Here is a 23,180-nt window from a genome sequence, read left to right as displayed (position 1 = left end):
CTCAGCCCACCAAGTTTTGTTGTAAGTAAGACATTCTTTTCTGCTGCCTATCCATTTCGGAGGACACACAGGTTTAAAATGATAATTTGCTATTCAGTGTGGATTAGTGCTTGACTGTTTACACAATTCCTCATTTTGGTCCATAAGAAAGAGAGTGGGCTATATGAATAAAATTCCAGGCTTGAACAATATATACCCATGGGTAGAGTTCAAAAATGAAAGGAAAAATTGTGAGTTGGTTTCACATAGACATAATTCAGAAATAATATACTTAAGGATTTAATGGTAAGGTTAAGAAATATTTCCATAAAACGAGCTCAACACTGAATTTTACTGACACACATGCACAGCCCTTCATAATATTTCTAAACCGCTCTCATGTACAATTTTAGAAGGACTAGTAGCTCACATGCCAGGAAATAAATTCTCTGAATTTGTACTAGCTTTGATAGAAGGAGAACACAGAAAAATATCCCACCCTGAAGATTCTTAAAATGTGATATAGGCAAACGTATGTATAGGAATTTTAATTTATGCTGTAAATGGTTTTTATTTTTGGCGGGCTGGGGTAGGAGTACACTCAAAAACAAAAATCTACTTTGAAAAATATGAAAACATTCCCCTCAATATTTATATGATATTTTATTTTGAGATTGTTGGAAAAGCATATAAGAACAAAATCCAAATGCTTTGTACAAAGTCTTCAGTTTGGGAACCTCATGTTATTGGTCACAGCTGTGGATTGATGAAAAATGGTATATTACTATATACTCTAGCTGTACAGACATGCCTGTTCTTTCTCACTTCAAAATAAAACAATCTATTTTAAATTGTGTAAATATTAACATAATATGTACAATGCATTCATGAAATATATGGAACATACCATTATACAAACATAGAAAAAAGGTAAAAGCAGTCAATTTAGAAATGGAGATATCAAATAGATACAGTTATCAGACCCCAGCACAGACACCTCTCTTGCCTGTTCTTTCGTAAGATAATCTTCTGACCACTGCTTCTTTTGCAGCTGAATTGAGTCCAAAAAAAAAAAACAAAACATAAACAAAAATGTTTTTAGGTGTATAACTGATAGAAACTAAGTTCATGTTGAAACTGAAAGAATTCTGTTTAAGCAAGACCATCTCTGGGAAAAGAGTTAGGAGCTCAATAAATACTAGTTGATTGTTCACCTAAGACTTCTGCTAGTAACATTTTAAATAATAAATTCAGACTATATATATTCAATGAAGTGTTATTTAATAAGACATTCATATTCCTCTTTACAGCTTAAATAACCAGGTGGCTTACCATCTTTTAACCATTCATGAAGTGAAGTCACTGAGCCAGTTCTCCAAGAGTGAGTACACATGTGCATACGCAGAAAACCCGCAAGGCAGCAACATCTATGCAAACACAGTGAAGAGTGGGACCAGGCAGGTATGCATTTCACCGGATAGAGACTTTGGAGTCAGTTGCGGTGAACCTAAATACACGATTTGTTTTTGTGGTTTGCATTTTGAGCACCTGAAAGAAAAAAAAAAAAAAAAACTCCAGGCCTATAGTGCTAAGTAGTTTCACTTTTTCAAGGCAGTGCTTTTTTTCTTAACAGAGTTGCAGGATGTTTGAATTCTGGGTGAAAGCTTCTGCCAGAATGTTTCTATTCTATATGAAAGTTCTTGTTCCCTTGAACAGTTAAATCTGGAAGGTTGGTGTGAACCACTGGTTTGTTGCTACGTGCTCTGTTTATGCCCGGAGTGGAAACGTTGCTGTGGAACTTCCATTGCTTTCCACAGATCCTTTCTCCTTAGACCCAGCATAGGCACCAATAAAAGAGCCATCCTCGTTGAAGAGACCGTGGTCACCTTCTCCGTACTCCACTAAGCTGTCGGCACTCTCTGTGGCCTGCATATCCCTGTTAAGGGACCGAAGGCTTCCTTTGAGAGGTTTTTCGTCACTGTCACTAGAAAATAAAAAAGAATAGTTTGACAAAATCTGAAATATTCATGGAAAGCAAGACTCATGCCAAAGTGCTAAGAGGTTTTAAAAATTTCCAGATAATCATATTAGCACTGAAGACACTAAATGACCCTTTCATAAAGAAATGTTTAGAAAGTCATTACCAATTTGTGTTATGCTGAGTAACTGAGAAACTTTTCTGCTATTCACAACACTCCTGCTTCCCTTTAAAATTGAGACATGCAGATATTCAATCTGCTTATGTACATAGAGAACAAAAGTTATTTCCTTCACTTTCAGGAACTTTTAGAACTCCTGGTCATCAAAGCTTGATCTTCTGCCTTCACCTTTGATCCTCCGTATTTTTCCAGATCCTTCCAAAAATGTCTCTCTTGAACGGGTTAATCAATCAAATTCTGTTGCTTGTAACCAAAGAACTTCAATATAGTTTATAAACTCAGAGTTGTTAAATTAGAAAAAGAATAGCTGGATTTTTAGAATAGGAATGCTACAAGTATCCTGTATTTATGCTCTGAGTTTTATTCTTTAACAAATCCAACTCTGAGTTAGTAAAATGTCTTTCAAATGACACAGTTTTCTTAATTTCTACCTGAGGATTTTTTTTTAAATACCAACTTCTTTCACACTATAAAGCTGTATACCAAATGAGAAGATTTTATAAAATTCTAAAAAGGAAAAATAGGGGGAAAAGGCAATTAGTGCATGATGAACACTTTATAGAATGGGGTAGTAGCTGGTGGTGTCCATAAAATTGTTTCATTAGCTCAGTTTTTCTAGAAGCAGGGCAGGATGGTACTTCACTGCCCTCTGTGTTAGCGAGTGCCGTATGATTGGCTTTGGCCAAAGAACGGTGAGCAGGAATGACAATGTCGCTTTACAGCTGCTGTTCCACGTGCCATATTCCAGTTCACTGCTGTGGTGACCTGCATACTCACCTACCAGCCAGCTCTCCTAAGCACCAAGATGGCCAGAGCCATCCATGGTGGACACAGGCACGTGGACACAGAACTTGAGAGAGAAAAATATCTGGAGTTGTTTTCACTAGCAGTGTAACTACCGCACAACTGCACTCATCTCACACGCTAGTAAAGTCATGCTCAAAATTCTCCAAGCCAGGCTTCAGCAGTACGTGAACTCCCTGATGTTCAAGCTGGTTTTAGAAAAGGCAGAGGAACCAGAGATCAAATTGCCAACATCCGCTGGATCATCGAAAAAGCAAGAGTTCCAGAAAAACATTACTTCTGCATTATTGACTATGCCAAAGCCCTTGACTCTGTGATCACAATAAACTGTGGAAAATTCTAAAAGAGATGGGAATATCAGACCACCTGACCTGCCTCTTGAGAAACCTATATGTAGGTCAGGAAGCAACAGTTAAAACTGGACATGGAACAACAGACTGGTTCCAAACAGGAAAAGGAGTATGTCAAGGCTGTATATTGTCACCCTGCTTATTTAACTTATATGCAGAGTACATCATGAGAAACACTGGGCTGGAAAAAGCACAAGCTGGAATCAAGATTGCTGGGAGAAATATCAATAACCTCAGATATGCAGATGATACCACCCTTATGGCAGAAAGCGAAGAGGAACTAAAAAGCCTCTTGATGAAAGTGAAAGAGGAGAGTGAAAAAGTTGGCTTAAAGCTCAACATTCAGAAAACGAAGATCATGGCATCTGGTCCCATCTCTTCTTGGGAAATAGATGGGAAAACAGTGTCAGACTTAATTTTTTTGGGCTCCAAAATCACTGCAGGTGGTGATTGCAGCCATGAAATCAGAAGGTGCTTACTCCTTGGAAGAAAAGTTATGACCAACCTAGATAGCATATTGAAAAGCAGAGACATTACTTTGCCAACAAAGGTCCGTCTAGTCAAGGCTATGGTTTTTCCAGTGGTCATGTATGGATGCGAGAGTTGGACTGTGAAGAAAGCTGAGCGCCGAAGAATTGATGCTTTTGAACTGTGGTGTTGGAGAAGACTCTTGAGAGTCCCTTGGACTGCAAGGAGATCAGTCCTGGGTGTTCATTGGAAGGAATGATGCTGAAGCTCAAACTCCAGTACTTTGGCCACCTCATGCGAAAAGTTGACTCATTGGAAAAGACTGATGCTGGGAGGGATTGGGGGCAGGAGGAGAAGGGGACGACAGAGGATGAGAGGGCTGGATGGCATCACCGACTCGATGGACATGAGTTTGAGTGAACTCTGGGAGTTGGTGATGGACAGGGAGGCCTGGCGTGCTGCAATTCATGGGGTTGCAAAGAGTTGGAAACGACTGAGCGACTGAACTGAACTGATAACTCAGACTGTCCTGACTCTTAAAATAATTGTTTCCAGAACCAGGATGCTACAGTTACAAAAACAAATATGAAGAAAACTAAAAGACCAAATGTGGCATTACCTTACAGATCAGGCAAAGGGATAGCAAAGAAACTATTACCAGAAGCTGGAAAGATGAGAATTCACGTTATGTTACTGTCCCCTGGAATAATCTTCCTGAAAACACATAGTTTTGAGGAAAGGTGATGAGAACTATTAACTACTCTAAACAAGATGCCAGCTGAAATAGCGCAGGGGGTGGTTTTACCTGGCTTTTTAGAGCAGCCACAAAACATGAGGCAATGAGTTTTGAGTAAGGGATTTGAGGCACAGTTTTCTAGTTTGTGCTTCCCTGGTGGCTCAGAGGTTAAAGCGTCTGCCTCCAATGCGGGAGACCTGGTTTCGATCCCTGGGTTGGGAAGATCCCCTGGAGAAGGAAATGGCAACCCACTCTAGTATTCTTGCCTGGAGAATCCCATGGACGGAGAAGCCTAGTAGGTTACAGTCCACGGGGTCGCAAAGAGTCGGACACGACTGAGCGACTTCACCTTCTTTCTTTCTCCCTCCTTTCACCCTTTAATGCTCCTTTTCCTAGATAGTATCTGAAGTCATTTACCAGGAAATATCACAGTATAAAGAATATTAACTAAATGGAGGAAAGAAAAATAAGTATAGAGGCAAGGAGAGCTTACTATGAGGTTCAGATGTACATCGGTGTGTGTGTGTGTGTGCGCTCCTGTTTGCTTAGTCTCTCAGTCGTGTCTGATTCTTTTGCAACCCCGTGGACTATAGCTCGCTGGGCTCCTCTGTTCATGGAATTTTCCAGGCAAGAATACTGGAATGGGTAGTCATTTCCTTCTCCAGGGATCCTCCCGACCCAGGGACTGAACCCACATCTCCTGCATCGGCAGGCAGATTCTTTACCATCTGGGCAACCTGGGAAGCCCGCATAAGTTAATGCAGGAGAGCTAATGAGAATATTCCACAACTCTGTGTATAATGATGGATCCAGGGCAGGGGCCAGTCAGAGCCAACTGAGTCTGCTCCGTAATATGGCTCCTGGTCTTGTGTGCTAATGGTCATATATGCTTGGAAACTGCAAGAGCTCCCTTGGCTGCAGTATACAGAGCACCTGGCTGAAAGCAATAGAGTCCTCAGCAGGAACAGGTAAGTAAAGAAGAGGGTGATGGAAAGGTGAAGATGCGCAGTGACAACACGAGGGTGAGACGGGTAACACACCCTCAAGAGGTACTTACCTCCTACCAGGTTTCTTGCAGTTTCTCCCATTTTGGCACACTTGTGTCAGTTTGGTCCAGCGGTTAAGAGTGACACAATCTTTTTCATCCTTTAAAGGCTGTCTTAACCTTCTTTGGATGAACTTTTACCAGAGCTCATCTTAGACAGCAATAGCTGCTCCCTTTTTTGCTCTTATTCTAATTAATTACAATTATTTGCATAGATAATTCCCCCCCGACACACACACACAGACTAGGTTCATCTTGAGGACATGTTTTGTGACTTAATTACCTTTGTAGGTGCACACCGCAGGTACACAAGATACGTGTTTATGGGTATACACTGAATACAACCTGAGTTCACAATGGCTACAGTGAGGAGTGACTACAAGATATTTTACCTATTTTATATAGATAGTCTCTAAATAACAATACTGTCCTGTGAATAACACCTTTCAAAGAAACTGTCCAAGCACACAGAGTCTACCTAGATAGCAGTCACACCTCACACCTCCTCACACAGACATTTGGTTGCTATCAATCACTTGTATTACTATTCTTTATAAGGGTTTTAAAATGTAGTCCTGTAAGCTTTAAGTAGAAATGCTTTTTTTAATATTTCAAAGTTTATTTAACCTGCTGGATATATGCTTTGATGCATTTTTAAATGGAGTGTAATGTTTACCTGTATTCTCCAAAGGTTTCATCTTTCGCTGACTGAACTTCAGGGTCTGGATGAAGATCCTCCTTTTCTTTCACTAGAAAAACACACACACAGGTAGAGGAGTAATACGAGTCATCTTAAAAGACATATTTCTTCAAAGCACTGTTAATACGTCAAGTGTTTTGTGTCTGTACCTATTCACTCATCTTTCACCTCTTTGTTACCAGAGTTACAGCCTCGTGCAGTTATACATGAATTTAGTATTATGTGGGCAACATGTCTTAATGAGAGAGTCAAACCTAGTTACAGTCTCTCAGTGAAGACCAAATTACTGTGTGTACATTTTACAATGCTAAACTTCCTGAAAATGACATTGGCTGATATCAGATCGATGTTGTTAAACCAAAGGACTAAAAAGTCTATCATTTGGCTGTTCTCTTCTTACTCCAAACTGCCTCAATAATCAGAATATTAAAGTCTATAGCACCATAGGTTAAATGAGATTTATTCTAAACAGTGGGATATAGAACACGAAGATGTTGCGTCATTGTGCTCAGAAAACTCGAACTAAAATCCCATCGTGGCAGCTTTTACTATTTACTTGCAGAGAGATGAGAATTTCTCTTGGTTTTCCTACAGTGTGAAATGCTGACTTGTGTTTAAGAGCACAACTTGAAGAAACTCCTTCAGAATCTGGATAAGGTAACACTTCACAAAGGACAACTTGGTGCATATTCTCTTTACAGTTTTCAGTTACTTACCTAGAACATCCATTAGTTACTGGAACTCTGATTCATAAAAATTCCGTATTCACAAGAAAAGGGGTATAATTGCATAAGCATTCTATGGAATGTTACAAAAATTTAGAAATTATTCTCTGGTTTGATTGTTCAATATACCTAATGGGCTCCCCAAAACATATACTGGATGGATCAGAAGCCAGTAAAGAATTTCATACTGATCTGATCAACAACAAACAAATAGCACTGGGATGTAAATCTTTCCCTCACTATAAAAGCATCATGAATACTGAGCAAAAATAATAGTAACAACAACAATATATATATATATATATATATATATCTAAAAAGATAAAATACATTTGAAAATTGATTGAAGTTAAAGCCAGCTATTAACTAGGATGATTTTTATTTATATTTTATGTACCATTAATTCAAGAGGTATTATACCTGACATATATCAGAGGAGTAAGGGATGCATTCCCAGCAGTGGTTAACACAGCTGACTAGTGAACCCAGTACTATTAGAATGTACTAGAGCAAAATATCTCTGGGTCATGAATCTGTAGAGAGGCATACTATTAAAATATGTGTGTGATTTAGTAACAAGTCTCCCTAACATCTGTGATATTTTACAGATAGAAAATAGAAGCATGGAAGTATTATATGCCTCTCTAAAGCCTATTTTATATACTAGAAATGAATATTTCATTTTAAAAAAGATGGAATACTTTTATTCATAAAACAAGTATCTAGAAATATTTTCTTGATCATACATACACTTTTTGGTTAGTTAAGAGGAATTTTCTTTTCCTCTCAGTACAGTATATAATTAATGTACTAATATAAATAGACTTTAATGTGTAATTAAAACAATTGAAGATGTCTCTTACAAAGATCTCCTAGAAATTAAATGTAAAGTGTGAAAGTGTTAATCACTCAGTCATGTCTGATTCTTTGCGACCCCATGGACTGTAACCTGCCAGGCTCCTCAGTGGGTTTCTCCAGGCAAGAACACTGGAGTGGGTTGCCATTTCCTCCTCCAGGGGATCTTCCCGACCCTGGAATCAAATCCAGGTCTCCTGCATTCCAGGCAGATTCTTTACTGTCTGAGATACCTGGGATGTCCTAAACAGGTAAGTAGAATTTACTTAGTAAAATTTAAAGTCATCATAAGAAACAACTTTACCTGAGTACTTTCCACCTTTGTTCCTCTTCACAAAGCAAACAGTTAACAATATTAGTGTGAGTAGAGCAATTGCACACATCAGTCCAATAAACCAGCCTTGAGTGGAGATGTCATCGTACAGACCAGCGTATTCTGTTGTACAAAGAGAAGGCACACTGAGTACTGGAAACAGTCTTTGAAATTAAGCCCCTTTTGGGAACATTAAACATCATTTTTAAACATACAGAATAGCATCACTTTTGTCCTTGGAGTGCCCCTAGAAGGTATGTGATTTGAAGTACAGTTCATCAGGAGAATCCTGATAAATCATTAATTCATTGTTCAGAAAGGGCCCTCTCAAACTGCATTTGACTTTGAGGATGAAAACCAAAGAGAAACAGTAGAGACAGATCAAGATAAACAAAGCAGCAGCAGCAAGCAAGCAAAAGCACAAGCTGCCTCGGTTACATGCAGATTGCCAAGGAGATTCTGGGGTTTTGTTTTTAGTTTTTGTTATTAACACATGTTAATTAACCACAGACGTTTTTAGGCAGCTACTCTGATAAAAACAATTGAGAGGTAAGTCTGGACATTGGTGAGACATTTTTCATTTTGATACTTTTAAAACGCTATGCCAAAACAAATTGACACTATGGATTTTACAACTACCGTACTTCACATTTTCAACATAGGAAGTATGTAAAAGTAAATAATCTACAGAACATAGATGTATCGTCCAAGATGGCTCCAAACAGAATCTCATTTCTCACCTCTCCCTCTTGTCTCAATTACATCTTCAAAAATGCTATTGTTATCAACCCAATTCTTAGTCAAAAGGCGAACTACATGTTCAGCTCCCGGCTCAAATGACTCTACTGGGTGAATCTTTTGAGTAAGATTTACTCCTTCTGATATCTTCCCGACACTTTTACCTAAGAAATGTACACAGTTAATTCATATGAATTGTAATCACTGAAAAGTAGGACATGAAAAGCAAAAAAAGTACTGTTATTTGAGATGAATAAGAGAGCCATTTGTGGCATTTTTTCCTCCGTTCTGAATTATCAGAAGATGAAGAAAATGAACATTTCAAGATTTTCTTTTTTAATGTGCTGAAATGGAGTAATGAACTTAATTCATGTCCTTTAAAAATGATACACTGGTTGATGAAGTGATGCTATAAATTTGCGTGGTCATATGAATGGTTTAAAACCAAACACAGACTTCAGAAAATTATACAATGTCACTTTGTGCAATTTGGACTTTCACAAACCTCGTAGGAACCAGATTTGGTGATTTTGGCTTGTAATTGAAAGTATATGGCATTAAAATCTTTACATTACTTCCTTTGCCTTGGTCATTTTCGTAAGTATTGACAGAACAGCATAATATACTCATATATTAAATGCTTGAAATTTCTAGAAACTTAGGCTACATAAAAGTGCAGGTTTATAGGTACTTTTAAATGAAATGAAATTTTTGAAGTGTTTGAGAACTTTACACTTCAAAATAAATGTATGTCAATATATTAATTGTAGAATATCATAGTAGATAAAAATATGACAAGTATAATTAAAATATACATTTAATTTCTGACCTTATAACAAAATATCTAAAATAATTTTGCTGCTGATCCATAATGTTGCTAAGAATTAATAAAATGGTTTAACAATGTTTAAAGGCTTTAAATGAGAATGTGTCACATGTTAAAATTTAGGTATAACTTTTCAACACAGAGTAAAAATTGATTATATATAGTTACTGATAACACAAAGACATCATTAAAAATGGCATTGTGAGAAAAATAAGATGTTATATTAGTTGAAGAAAACCTTTAAGATTGAACACTATTGAAACAAAACACAATTTTGCCTTTAAAAAACATAAATTTAGTGTTCCATTAAATAGCACAAGCTTTTGAAAAACAGAGCAAAGCAAGTATTTTATTGCAACCAGTAATAACACAAAAAAGAATATTTCTGATTAACTCGATTTTTCCCCCTTTTAGATTATGGAATGCAAGCCACCTGAAAATCAGTGACAACCAGAAAATGATGGAAAAAATGCTTGTGTATCAAATCCCATTCTCTGATTTAATCCCAGATGTCCTTAAAATGCACCATCCAGGCAGAGCAAAGAAAAGAAAGATACACAGAAACAGATTCCAATTTGCACAAAAGTTAACAGTTTTAGAGTATTTAGTAATAGCAAGATGGATATTCTCAATAGAAATATATATTTTTTTCATTTTTCCCCAAAGATCATGCTGAAAACTACGGAAAAGACTAGTTTTTTCTGTAAATATGGCCATATAGGCCTATAGAAGAAAATTCAGTGTCAACAGGGGAAGGGGACAGTAGCTGACATTGCAGAATCCTGAAAAAGAGCACAAACATACTAGTAAGAAACACTTTCAAATCATGACACATGAGAGTGAAGAAATATGCTATAAGACACTCAAGCACATTAGATATATTTTGCATTTGCAGAAGACAGTAGCATCCCTTGTATAGCCACATAAACAGCATTTTCCACCCTCTGAAAACAACTTGTCAATGCAACCAAGCCCAAATTTGCCAATATTTCCATATATATGAGAATGCATGACTATTATAAGACAATTTTGTGATTTTTCTTACATGCTGCTAATTGCCACGAATAGGACTAGCATTTCTGATATATATTATAGCGTTGGTCCTTAAATAAAAGCAACCCTCCCCCACCCTTAAACTCTGTTTTAGAAAATACTACAGTTGCATATTTAGATTACCACTATTCTGACTTATTTTCTTGGTGTCAGACACTTGTTAACCATCCATTTGAACTCTAGAGGAATAAGAACCTTTTAGTTACTGAGTGTTTTCAGTCACCATTAAAAGTAGATAAATAAGTTCTTCAATTCACTTGGTGTCCAGTTCATCCTGGGGAACAATTTGAGTTTTTGAGAGAAACTATTTTGGATATATATGTGTGTGTGTATATACATATGTATATATACACATTCCCCCATAAAAGAAAGTTTTGAATATATAGGAACTCTTAGGAAAACATAAGCTCTTCAGTATTTACATTGAATAGGAACAAAATGAGAGGAAGAAACAAACTGACCGCAGTCACAGTATAACCACTTACACATTCATTTCATAGTGAGTCATGAACTTAAGTACATTGCAATATATATCTTATATAAATGATAGTTCAAGTTTCTTCACTACTATTTTCTCTTTTTTCCATGGATTCTACCTTTCATTTAATCTAAAATTTGGGAAAGCATCCAGAACAGTGGATGCATAGTACATGATACATAAATGACTTGTTTATATTTCCCTTCCTGCTCTCTCCCATTTCCTTTTGCCTGCCTCCAGTAACCCTCTAGGTCCCATCAACTTGAATTCAATGCAAGGCCCTCTTTTTTAAGCTTAAAAGTGTGCTTATCCTTTCCCCCAATCCACTTCCCTTTCTTGTTTTACCTTATTTTATCTCCTAATGCCCTGTTAATAACATAGAAAGCTTAGTAAAAATACTTCTAAAATCATAATTGGAGAAATAATTTTTGAAGGGAAATGGCCCAAGTTGGAAAAAAAAATAGAAAAGTAAAATTGAATTAGGCGAACTATACAAATGAAATGATACAGTTATGAGCCATTTTCAAGCTAACTACTTGGCATCATCCAGTAGACAGTAAAATAAAATTGGTATATGAATCACTGTATAGATGAGTCATGACATGAGGGTGAAATGTGTTAGATCAGTGTTGCAAAATGTCTACCAGTGCAAGAGGCAAACATTTTTCTGGGAGGAAACATTTCCAAAAGAAAAATACCCACTCTACTAACCTTATGACTAACTTTGTGACCTTATAGCCCCCTATTTTAATTAAAATTATAGTCCCTGACCTTATATACACTGAGGCTACAGTTTGATTACTGTTGTGCAGAAATCCATAAATTGAGTCAATGTGAACTTTAGAAACAAGAAAAATAAATTCTGTACATCAGTGGAAAACAGAAGGTCAGACAGATTGAGAGCACAATCATTTCTGATTTATAGTCACTACCATGGTGCCTTCCTTTCAGAGCAGTTTAAAACGGAGCATGGATAAACCTCCGGTACTTACTCCCTTCTCTTAATGTAGCACTCTCCTCAGTGATTGGTTTTCCACAGCCCTTTGAAGTGCAAGCCCTCAAGTAGAATTTGTACTTGGTAGTTGCACTGAGGTTCAAGAGACGCCAGCTGGGCTTTGATGGAGTTGTAATGTTGATATCATGTAGCTCTCCAATTTCATCAGTGTCATTTACTGAAGAAAGAAACGTGGACATCAACACCTCGGATTTTGTAGTCTTAACCATTCAAGTTATGTTATGCCTTATTTCTGCTTCTATTTATGCTTGTGGCCTGCCATCTTAATTATTCATAGTTATCAACTCAATTCTATGAGGTAGATACAATTATTATGACATATTATCCATGGATAATTTAAGATCTGGCAAGAATAAACACACTGCCTAGATTTAGAGCCACTAACTGGCAAACTAGGATTTGAATCTAAACCACAGACTTTTAACTCCAAAGCCCATGCTCTTAATCACTATACTACACTGGACAACCACTCCAGCTTTACCATACCTGTTAACAATGATGAGCTTCCCCCCACTGATATATTTTCATTGTATCCTTGACTTGTGTGTGTGTGCATGTCTATATACTAGTCACTTAGTCATGTCTGACTGTTTGTGACCCCCATGGAGTTTTGGCTGCCAGACTCCTCTGTCCATGGGATGTCCCAGGCAAGAACCCATGGAGTGGGTTGCCATTTCCTTCTTCAGAGGATCTTCCTGACCCAGTGATCAAACCCGGATCTCTTGCATTGCAGGCAGATTCGCTACCATCTGAGCTAAGTACTTTCTAATCTTTTATTGTAAAAATTTGAACAGTGATTTACCGGAGTCTTCTATAGTTTCGGGTTTAGTATGTAGCACTGAACAAGTATTCAGGTATAAAGACTCAAGAAACTGATAACTTAATGTATTTTAAAATGTCTACTGTATACTTAGCACTATGTAAAGTGCTGTATGGAAAAATATGATTTAGATAGTGCCTTTCAAAGAAACTGCAGCCTAGAAAGATCCTGATATTTGTGCAAAAGCACGAAGTGCTATAAGACTACCAAGAGGATAATCTGAGATGAAATGGTATGTTCAAGATTGTGCAACCATTAGTGGTAAGAAAAGGGCTAGAATAAACACTTGGTCCAGGAGACCATAAAAATATATTTACTCTTTAACTTACAAATGCCTTCATTGTAGATATAATGCAGTGAGATAAATGTAAATGAAAATTACTAATCCAAACATAAGAAAGAAGTAAAATAATCACTCTTGGTAGATTACTTGAGAGCACTCCTGTAAATACCACCAAGTCAATTGAAAAACTACCACAATCAATGTAAGAATTCAGCAAAGTACATAGAAAGCTCTCATATACACACTCAACTATTTAGAACATATAGCCACAGAAGTAGATAAGCCATCTAAGAATATTTCAATCACTTAATAGATAGCTAAATAAGTATAGATATAAGACTAGAGATCTCTTCAAGAAAATTAGAGATACCAAGGGAACATTTCATGCCAAGGTGGGCATAATAAAGGACAGAAATGGTATGGATCTAACAGAAGCAGAAGATATTAAGAAGAGGTGGCAAGAAAACACAGAAGAACTATACAAAAAAAGATCTTCACAACCCAGATAATCACAATGGTGTGCTCATTCACCTAGAGCCAGACATCCTGGAATGCCAAGTCAGGTGGGCCTTAGGAAGCATCACAAAGCTAGTGGAGGTGATGGAATTCCAGTTGAGCTATTTCAAATCCTAAAAGGTGATGCTGTGAAAGTGATGAACTCAATTACCAGCAAATTTGGAAAAGTCAGCAGTGGCCACAGGACTGGAAAAGGTCAGTTTTCATTCCAATCCAAATGAATACCAAAGAATGCTCAAACTACCACACAACTGCACTCATCTCATATGCTAGTAACATAATGCTCAAAATTCCAAGCCAGACTTCAACAGTAGCTTCAACAGTGAACTGTGAACTTCCAGATGTTCAAGCTGGGTTTAGAAGAGGCAGACGACCCAGAGATCAAATTCCCAACATCCACTGGATCATTGAAAAAGCAAGAGAGTTCCAGAAAAATATCTACTTCTGCTTTACTGACTATGCCAAAGCCTTTGACTTTATGGACCACAGCAAACTGTGGAAAATTCTGGAAGAGATGGGAATACAAGACCACCTGACCTGCCTCTTGAGAAATCTGTATGCAGGTCAGGAAGCAATAGTTAGAGATGGACATGGAACAACAAACTAATTCCAAATCAGGAAAGGAGGACGTCAAGGCTGTAAATTGTTACCCTGCTTATTTAACTTATTTGCAGAGTACATCATGAGAGACTCTGGGCTGGATGAAGCACAAGCTGGAATCAAGATTGCCAGGAGAAATATCAATCACCTCAGATATGCAGATGACACCACCCTTATAGCAGAGGGTGAAAAACTAAAGAGCCTTTTGATGAAAATAAGAGAGGAGAGGGAAACGTTGGCTTAAAGCTCAACATTCAGAAAACTAAGATCATGGCATTTGGTCCCATCACTTCATGGGAAATAGATGGGGAAACAGTGAAAACAGTGACAGACTTTATTTTCTTGGGCTCCAAAATCACTGCAGATGGTGGCCACAGCCATGAAATTAAAAGATGCCTGCTCCTTGGAAAAAAAGCTATGACCAACCTAGACAGCACATTAAAAAGCAGAGACATTACTTTGCCAACAAAAGTCCGTCTAGTCAAAGCTATGGTTTTGCCAGTAGTCATGTATGGATGTGAGATTTGGACTACAAAGAAAGATGAGTACCAAAGAATTGATGCTTTTGAACTCTTGTGTTGGAGAAGACGCCTAAGATTCCCTTGGACTGCAAGAAGATCCAACCAGTCCGTCCTAAAAGAAATCAGTCCTGAATATTCACTGGAAAGACTGATGCTGAAGCTGAAACTCCAATACTCTGGGCAATCTGATCCAAAGAACTAACTCACTGGAAAAACCCAGATGCTAGGAAAGATTGAAGGCGGGAGGAGAAGGGGGATGACAGAGGATGAGATGGTTGGATGGCATCACCGACTCAATGGACATGGGTTTGAGTAAACTCTGGGAGTTGGTGATGGACAGGGAGGCCTGGCGTGCTGCAGTACATCAGGTCGCAAAGAGTTGGACTGGACTGAGCGACTGAACTGAACTGAAATAAATATAAAGTCGTTATCTTACTGAAAGTCCACATATCAAGTAGTACAGTAACCACAGCGATTTTAATATTTCAGCTTTTTCTCTATATATTCTAAACACTTGTTTTTAAAATAAGTTTAGATATTATATACAGATCAACATGAAGGTAGGAATTTATTTAATATTCAGTTTTTCTATTATTAGAATAAAGATAAGATCTATCTTTACCAAATAAAGTTGACATTGAAAAGTTCTCAAGAATTTCTTCAGTGCTTCCTACATGTTTGAAATCCAGTTTATGGAATTAAGAGACTTAAAGTCTTCCCTGCTGGTAAAGAATCTGCCTGCAATATGGGAGACCGGGGTTTGACCCCTGGGTTGGAAGATCCCATGGTGAAGGAAATAGCTACTCACTCCACTATTCTGACCTGGAGAATTCCATGGACTATTCCAAGGGGTTGCAAAGAACCAGACATCACTGAGCAACTTTCACTTTCAAGAGCTCAGCATCTAGAGTGACTGAGCTGGGTTTCAGTGTTTTCGTAACACTTGTTTTACTGCATGACTCATTGTAAGTGAACTCTGTATACTTCTCATCCATAAAGTAGTGATGGTACATACCTCATAGACTTCCTGTTTTCATGAAAAATGAAGGGAGAGCACTCAATTTTTACTGATCCTGCTAACTAGCCAATACTCAAAAATGCTAAACCGCTGCCTCTATTAGGGTTATGCCTGTACCTGTTTAATCATAGGTACTCAAAGCAGAACAGAAGCTAAAGCTGATACCTGACCTGAACTGCTGCAGGCCTTCAAGGGATTGATGGCAGTCCAGGGTTATGGCCCAGTTGACCTATGCAAGCAGTGTAGACTGGGCTTCCATAGACTTGATGGTTCTGCTGTTTAGGAATTCATGCCTTCTAAGTTTAACATTTTCCTATAAGCTCAGTCCCCTAATCTCCATGTTGAACTGATACTTAGATTTGAAGACTGTAACAGATGGATGGTGCTATGATTAAAATAATCTAATCTAAACAACATGCTTTCATCTAAACATGTTGTTTTTAACTTAATGGCACAACAGCATATGGGGAGAGCCTGTGTGGGGGTCCAAAGACAACTCTAATTCTCTCAGTGTGACATGACTGGAGCAGTGGGCTACAGAAGCAGGATTCTACGAATACAACTATATGCAGAGTTGAGACTGGAAACATGCCTCAGAGACAGAAGAGGCAAGGTAGGCTGCAAGTCAGTGTGCTCTGAATCTTCACTACTTCACTGCTTTTTCTAAGTAAATTAAATTTTAAAATTGTAAACTAAAAATAGAAACAAGCTATTCACGCATTTCTCCTACCCCTCCCCAACTTCCAAGTCTGGGGCTACCACCACCACCACCAATCTATTCTCTATCCACTACATCATTTACTAATTTTTTCCTTTGCATATTTCCTAATTCTCAAGGTATCTTACATATATATATATGAGTGTGTACGTGCTCAATCATGTCTGACACTTTGTGATCCTGTGGACTAAAGCCCGCCATGCTCCTCTGTCCATAGGATTCTCCAGGCAACAGTACTGGAGTAGGTTGCCATTTCCTTCTCCAGGATATCTACCAAACCCAGAGATCAAACTTGTGTCTCCTACATCTCCTGCATTGTCACTGATCCACCTGGGAATACCTATATACATATTAAAATGCATATTTTCTGGTATCTATTAACACTGCTTTTCTCCCCTCAAAACAAGAATTGGCAAACCTTTTTGTTAAAGACTAGACTGTAAATATTTTAGCCTTCATGGGCTATGTGATCCCTGCTGCAACTACTCAGCTCTGCCACTGTAATAAGAAAGCCGCTATAGACAAATATAAGTTAGTGGACATGGTCATGTTGCAATTACCTTGTAAGAACAGGCAGCAGGCTCCATTTGATCTCTAAGCCAGTTTACAAAGCCCTGTGCTATAAGTAAGTATGCCAGCCTACCAACCATGAATTAGATTCTCAGCATGGAAAACCAAATACTCAACCAAAAAAAAAATGAAACATTAATAGGCGAATCTAATTCAAATATGTACTCACTTATCTGGTACTGCAATAGATAGCCAGTTAAGTTTCCATTCAATTTCTTGGGTAGCCCCCAGGACAAAGTGGCAGTGTCTTTATCAACTTTGATGACTTTGAGAAAAGTTGGTTGTTCAGGTACTGGAAAACAAAACCAACAATAGACACTCCAGTAAAGTTCTTTATAAAATTATAGTTTTTTTCTTTTTATTAAATTGAGGAGCCAACTCATATGGCATATGTACAACCTAACTACTAATAAGGGAGGAAATGTTTTGACCATTGGGATATTTGTTATTTTAAATTGTTATTTATAAACTAGATATTAATCCTAAACTGTCTCACCTCCTTCTGGTGTTTGAAATATAAAAGGCTCACTCTCTGGACCAGCTCCTTTGGAATTATAGGCTAAGACTGTTAAGTGAAATTCACTAAAGGCATCCAGAGAAGGAACCATTCCATAGTTTCTTTGTCCTGAAAATCTCAGAATGTTTACTTCTTTGGGATGTGTCCTTCCATCCAACAGGCTTTTTGTCTTCCACCAGTTTACCTGCAATGAGAATAGGAACCCTTAACATATCACCAACTCAATGGATATGAATGTGAAGGACAGAGAAGCCTGGCGTGCTGTAGTCCATGGGGCAGCAAAGAGTTGGAGACGACTTAGGGACAGAACAACAACGTATCACCAGTGATAGAAGATTTCTCTTTGAGCTTCTGAAATCAGTCTTACTTACAGGAAATATATTAATTTAACAATGAGAAGAAGAAAAGCTATGATAAAAACCTGATATCCTTTCAGATGTCCGTGTACTCTTTCCTTTGGAATTGTTGACCAGGTAACTTTAACTAATGTGCTGTTTATAACATCCACCCCTTGGATCACTGGAGCTGTATCAGGATCTGTTGGGCACAAAAGAAAGATTAGCTTTCAAATAATCCAAACACAATTATTAGGATCCCTTTCTAAAGGTGATCCTTCATTTTTTTTTTTTTTTTAAATCTGAGGAAAGCACTTTTCTCAAGTCAGTTTCAAATGGAATGAAGAGGATTTCTCCTTACAGAAGAGTTTCAGGGCCCCAATATTAATATGTTTCTAGAGAAAAGGAGGGCCTGTACCACACTGAGAAAAGCCCCTGTCCAGATGGATATGGTATGAGCAAGGTAACTGAAAACAGTGGACAATGAAATTCTCCATGGGCATCTTGCCTTGGAAATGTGAATTAGACTAATATTATAACTCAAATGACTTGGGAGTTTGATGAATAACATTAATTGAGCATATTAGTGTTCACATTAATTGAGCATATTCTGTGTGTCAGACACTGTTCTGAGAGCCTATCCTGGATTGGCTCACATAATCCTTAGAACAGTCCCATAAAATGATATTATCATTATTATCCCCATTCTACAGGGGAGCTAACTACAGAGAAGTAAACCAAACCCACTGCAGCCAAGACTAATGTGTTAGTGCCCAGTGAGGAGATCTGAGTAGTGAAAACAGAGAGAGCGAGCGAGAGTGAAGTCGCTCAGTTGTGTCCGACTCTTTGCGACCCCATGGGGTATAGGAGCCCACTATGCTCCTCTGTCCACAGGATTTTCCAGGCAAGAGTACTGGAGTGGGTTGCCATTTCCTTCTCCAGAGGATCTTCCTGACCCAGGGATTGAACCTGGGTCTCCCGCATTGTAGGCAGACGCTTTACCGTCTGAGCCACCAGGGAAGTCCTGGTGAGAACACAGGTAGCAGGGAAAGGAGGAGCTAGTCGTTTCACATTCCTGCCCTTCTTTTCTTGGATCAAAATATTACTTTGGATACTGTAAGAACAATGAGAATAATGCCTACTGTCTAGTTATTTTGGAGAAGGCAATGGCACCCCAATCCAGTACTCTTGCCTGGAAAATCCCATGGACGGAGGAGCCTGGTGGGCTGCAGTCCACGGGATCGCTAGGAGTCGGACACGACTGAGCAACTTCACTTTCACTTTCATGCATTGGAGAAGGAAATGGCAACCCACTCCAGTGTTCTTGCCTGGAGAATCCCAGGGACGGGGGAGCCTGGTGGGCTGCCGTCTCTGGGGTCGCACAGAGTCAGACACGACCGAAGCAACTTAGCAGCAGCAGCATCTAGTTATTTGCAATGCAGTGTCTTTCCTTTTTCCAAAAATTTGCAGCAGTTCTTATGGTATAAATATCTAATAATAAAATCATGTCATTAGTACCTCAAAATTCTGCGTGTGAGTGCTGCTATATGGAAATCTGGGTCTGCACCTCACCTTCCTTAGAAAGGCTCCAGCCCTGAGGCCAGGCTATGGCAGCAGGCAGCTGTTAGGAGGTCCTTGATAAATAAGGACACATATGATTGGACACCTTCTAAGAGTCATGCTGCTGAACTGTATGCACTGATGGCTCCAGGTCTTTGATGTTCATTATGGAAGTAGTTTTTTTGGGGAAACTGAATAAAATTAAACCTTTCAATGTTCTTCCTCACCATCCCTCTGACAGCTCTCCCACAGTCAGCTCTAAAGTAGAAACCATGTGTTCAATTTCTTTTTATCTCTCCCTGTAAGTATAGCCTCTCTGCATGCAGTACTTGCTCAAAAATGCTCCTCGACAGGGGTGCAATCTACTTGAGAGAAGCTATTCTAGAAGTGGTGGCTGTCTGGTACATCACTTACAGTCTTCTCCAGAATAGAGAATCACTGACTGTGGCTCAGGGCCAGAGCCCAGGTGATTGATGGCTTGGACCTGGACATCGTATGGTGCATAGACAGCAGGTGTCATCACCCGCAGGGTGTGGTTGGTGACTGTCTCTTCCTCCCACTCCACCGGAGCTCCCTGTGGCTTCCAGGTCACTCTGTACTCCAGTCCGGGTCCATTCTGCTCCATGGCTTTCAAAGGCTAAAACAGAAGGTTGGCATGATCACAGATATGCTGAGTTAGGGGACAGAGAAGCCACCCTAAGTGGTACGAGAAATGTGCCAAAAAAGGGATCATTTTTGGTGAGGTCTTTAATCCCCCTCTTTGGTTTGGAAGTGCTTGTGAAAAGTTTTGCCATTCTGTTCATTTAAGGTTGCGAGTTGCTCCTTCCCTTCCCCAAGTAGAAAGAATCTGACGATTTCGATGTCTGGATTATGCCCTTGTGGTTAATTCTAACTGTTCATATATGAAAGAACTTACTAAGAATTTCCATAGAAAGTTTTAGCTTTTCTTCACACTTTCTTCTGTATTCTAATTTTTTCATTCCTAAAGAACTGCAGAAATGAAAAGGACATGGCTATGAGTTCCCTTAGCGTTAGTTGCTGTTTGCAACCCCAGGGACTGTAGCCTGCCAGGTTCCTCTGTCCATGGAGTTCTCCAGGCAAGAATACTCGAGTGGGCTGCCACTTCCTACTCCAGGATCCCTAAATATAAATGGGATTTTTTTCATGGCTTTTCAGTCAAAACTCTTTCCATCTGACTCCATCCATTGTCCCCCATCTTCCTTCCAAGAGAAGAGAGAGAGCAAGTAAATATTTTTGGATAATATGTATTTGTGTGCACCAGTACCCAGAAGATGTAGCTCCTCTTTTTAATACAATAGTTCCCAGCTCCTTGCCCATTCTGTTTCTTTTACGAGAAAGCACTCCCCATCCTCCAGTTTATTTTGCTGTATAGAAATATTTACTGGAGGAATTTCTTGAATAGAAGATTGGTTATTTCCACTCTAGCTTTTAATTAAATACTTTAATTAAAAAACATTAATGTGATTTAAACCATCTGTTTAATATCATGAAAATGGGAATATGCATTTAAATGAATCAACTATATACAACACATAAAAATTTGATTTTAGCCATAGATTTATAAGAGTCACTTATATAATAATTTTGTCTGTATATGCAAGTGATTCAATAACCACATATAATGTTTTTATAGAATTTGCAATACTTCTTGACTCAGATTAATTTATAAGTACTTAATAGAGGGATTGGATGGAATAAAGTTAAAAGAACAGTAGTATATCAGCACAATAATTTCAAGTCTGGTGCTTATTCTAGGGTTAATAGTTAAATTCTCTAAAGGAAAAAACATGAAATCAAAAGCTTTCTGAGATTTTCACAGTCACTGTTTATATTTTGCTTTCAAACTTTTGCTCCAAGATATTTCCTACTCTCATATAGATAAACTTACCAGAGGCTGTCACATTGCCCAGATAAGTCAGGCCACAAGCTTTTAGTTCCAGTTCTACAATCTGGAATTACAATTACCTTCAGTCCCAACTGACAGTAAATATGTACAAATACTATTATTCAGTTTATGCATGTTTTGCTTCAAGAAAAATAGTTGCATTTGATAAAGCTCTCTGAAAAATTTTAAATTGTGCCACCCTGGTAACACTGTTAAGAAAAAAATCTTACCTAAATTGCCAGCCTCGTTGGTGCCTAGACTCCCAAAGAAACTGCAGGAATACTTCATATTTGGCTTTCAGACAGTGGACAACAAAACCTCAACAAATTCACAAATAGATCCCAAACAAAGATAACAAACCATAGTAACCAAGGATGTGGGGTGGGGAGTGGGGGAAGATCACCAGCATTCCTTCCCCTCATGAAGCTGCTCATAACAAAGGCATCTCTATAAGAGGTTCTTAATTTGATGTCTAGGCATCTCTAGATGGGGTCTGTGGATGCCCTTCAAAGGATCTGAAAACCCATGGAACTGCTAGTAACACTTTCTATGTATAATTTTGTAGAACAAAACTGTACTTCTGTTGTATTTTCAAAGAGATCTATGAACAAAGCAAGTTATACTGACTAGAAACTGGATAGATTTTTTTGTACTGCCTAAATTCATTTTAAGGCTGGTGGTTTTCTGATTACAACTGTAGTAGAAACAATAAGTCCTACATCCTTTAGAGGGCTTAAACCACTTGGCTGTGATCATATAACCAGGTAACTGGAGAAGTTGCTATTTCCCAAACATTAATGAAATGGGTTTTTGTTTGTTTTGATCATTTTCTGGAATCTGTGGGATTAGATATTTGCTATTTTATTGAAGTTCAAATGCAACATAAATACATTTATACTTAAGAATAAAGTATAAACTCATCATTATCTTAGAAGATAATGTTAACTAAAAAGAGTAGTTTTATCATTAAGTTAAAATTTAATGTCACTTTAAAAAAAAGTGAGTCCTTAATATTTACTGTGCCAAATTTATAAAGATAATGTATATACAATAGAACATGAGTTAAATAAGATAACTGAAATCCATTTTGACTGCAAAATAAGGTTCACTTATCAATGAGTAAATGCACATTCACTAATAAGTTACAAGTAAGAGTTTGTATATTATTTTTCTCCATTGACTGTTTCATAATGATATTATTTTATTTCTCCTGTATTTGCCTATTGTCTGTCCCTCCAACTAGATTATACATTCAGGAAAACAAAGACTATTTTTGACTGCCATATATAAACCAAGGACCTCATAATACTTTTATTTATTGTTAATGCTAAAAAGAAAACATAAACCAAAAGAGAATTAGGGACAACCAGTCTGTTCCTATTTAATCCTTTGGTGATAGATCAATGTTTTCTTCCTCTTTTTTTTTCAAGACAAATTGCTCCTCTCTGATCATTATCTTGTAAATAGGAATCATTTTGTAAGTCAGTCTTCGGAGGAGATCTGGTAATCAGTTTATACTGTGTGCTTGTCAACTTGGGGAAATAGCTGGCATTTAACTCCAGTTTATAAGAT

General features: G+C 38.0%; 1 protein-coding gene across 1 annotated transcript in view; it reads right to left on the bottom strand.

The window, feature by feature from the left end:
* Positions 1–1,746: 1,746 nt before the first annotated feature.
* The window catches only part of CHL1 (cell adhesion molecule L1 like), a 91,596-nt gene continuing 70,162 nt past the window's right edge, over positions 1,747–23,180 (bottom strand). Inside the window, exons 18-26 of the mRNA XM_052645979.1 lie at positions 20,117–20,339; positions 18,229–18,344; positions 17,787–17,991; positions 17,460–17,582; positions 12,222–12,401; positions 8,875–9,036; positions 8,126–8,257; positions 6,218–6,290; positions 1,747–1,963 (exon numbers count right to left, since the gene is read on the bottom strand). Of these exons, the coding sequence (XP_052501939.1) occupies positions 1,747–1,963; positions 6,218–6,290; positions 8,126–8,257; positions 8,875–9,036; positions 12,222–12,401; positions 17,460–17,582; positions 17,787–17,991; positions 18,229–18,344; positions 20,117–20,339 (1,431 nt within the window). The remainder of the gene's footprint in view (positions 1,964–6,217; positions 6,291–8,125; positions 8,258–8,874; positions 9,037–12,221; positions 12,402–17,459; positions 17,583–17,786; positions 17,992–18,228; positions 18,345–20,116; positions 20,340–23,180) is intronic.

This window comes from Budorcas taxicolor, chromosome 1 (genome assembly GCF_023091745.1).
Source record: "Budorcas taxicolor isolate Tak-1 chromosome 1, Takin1.1, whole genome shotgun sequence".
NCBI lineage: Eukaryota > Metazoa > Chordata > Mammalia > Artiodactyla > Bovidae > Budorcas > Budorcas taxicolor.
Note: the sequence above shows the minus strand (reverse complement) of the source record. Positions and strands in the feature narration are given on the sequence as shown.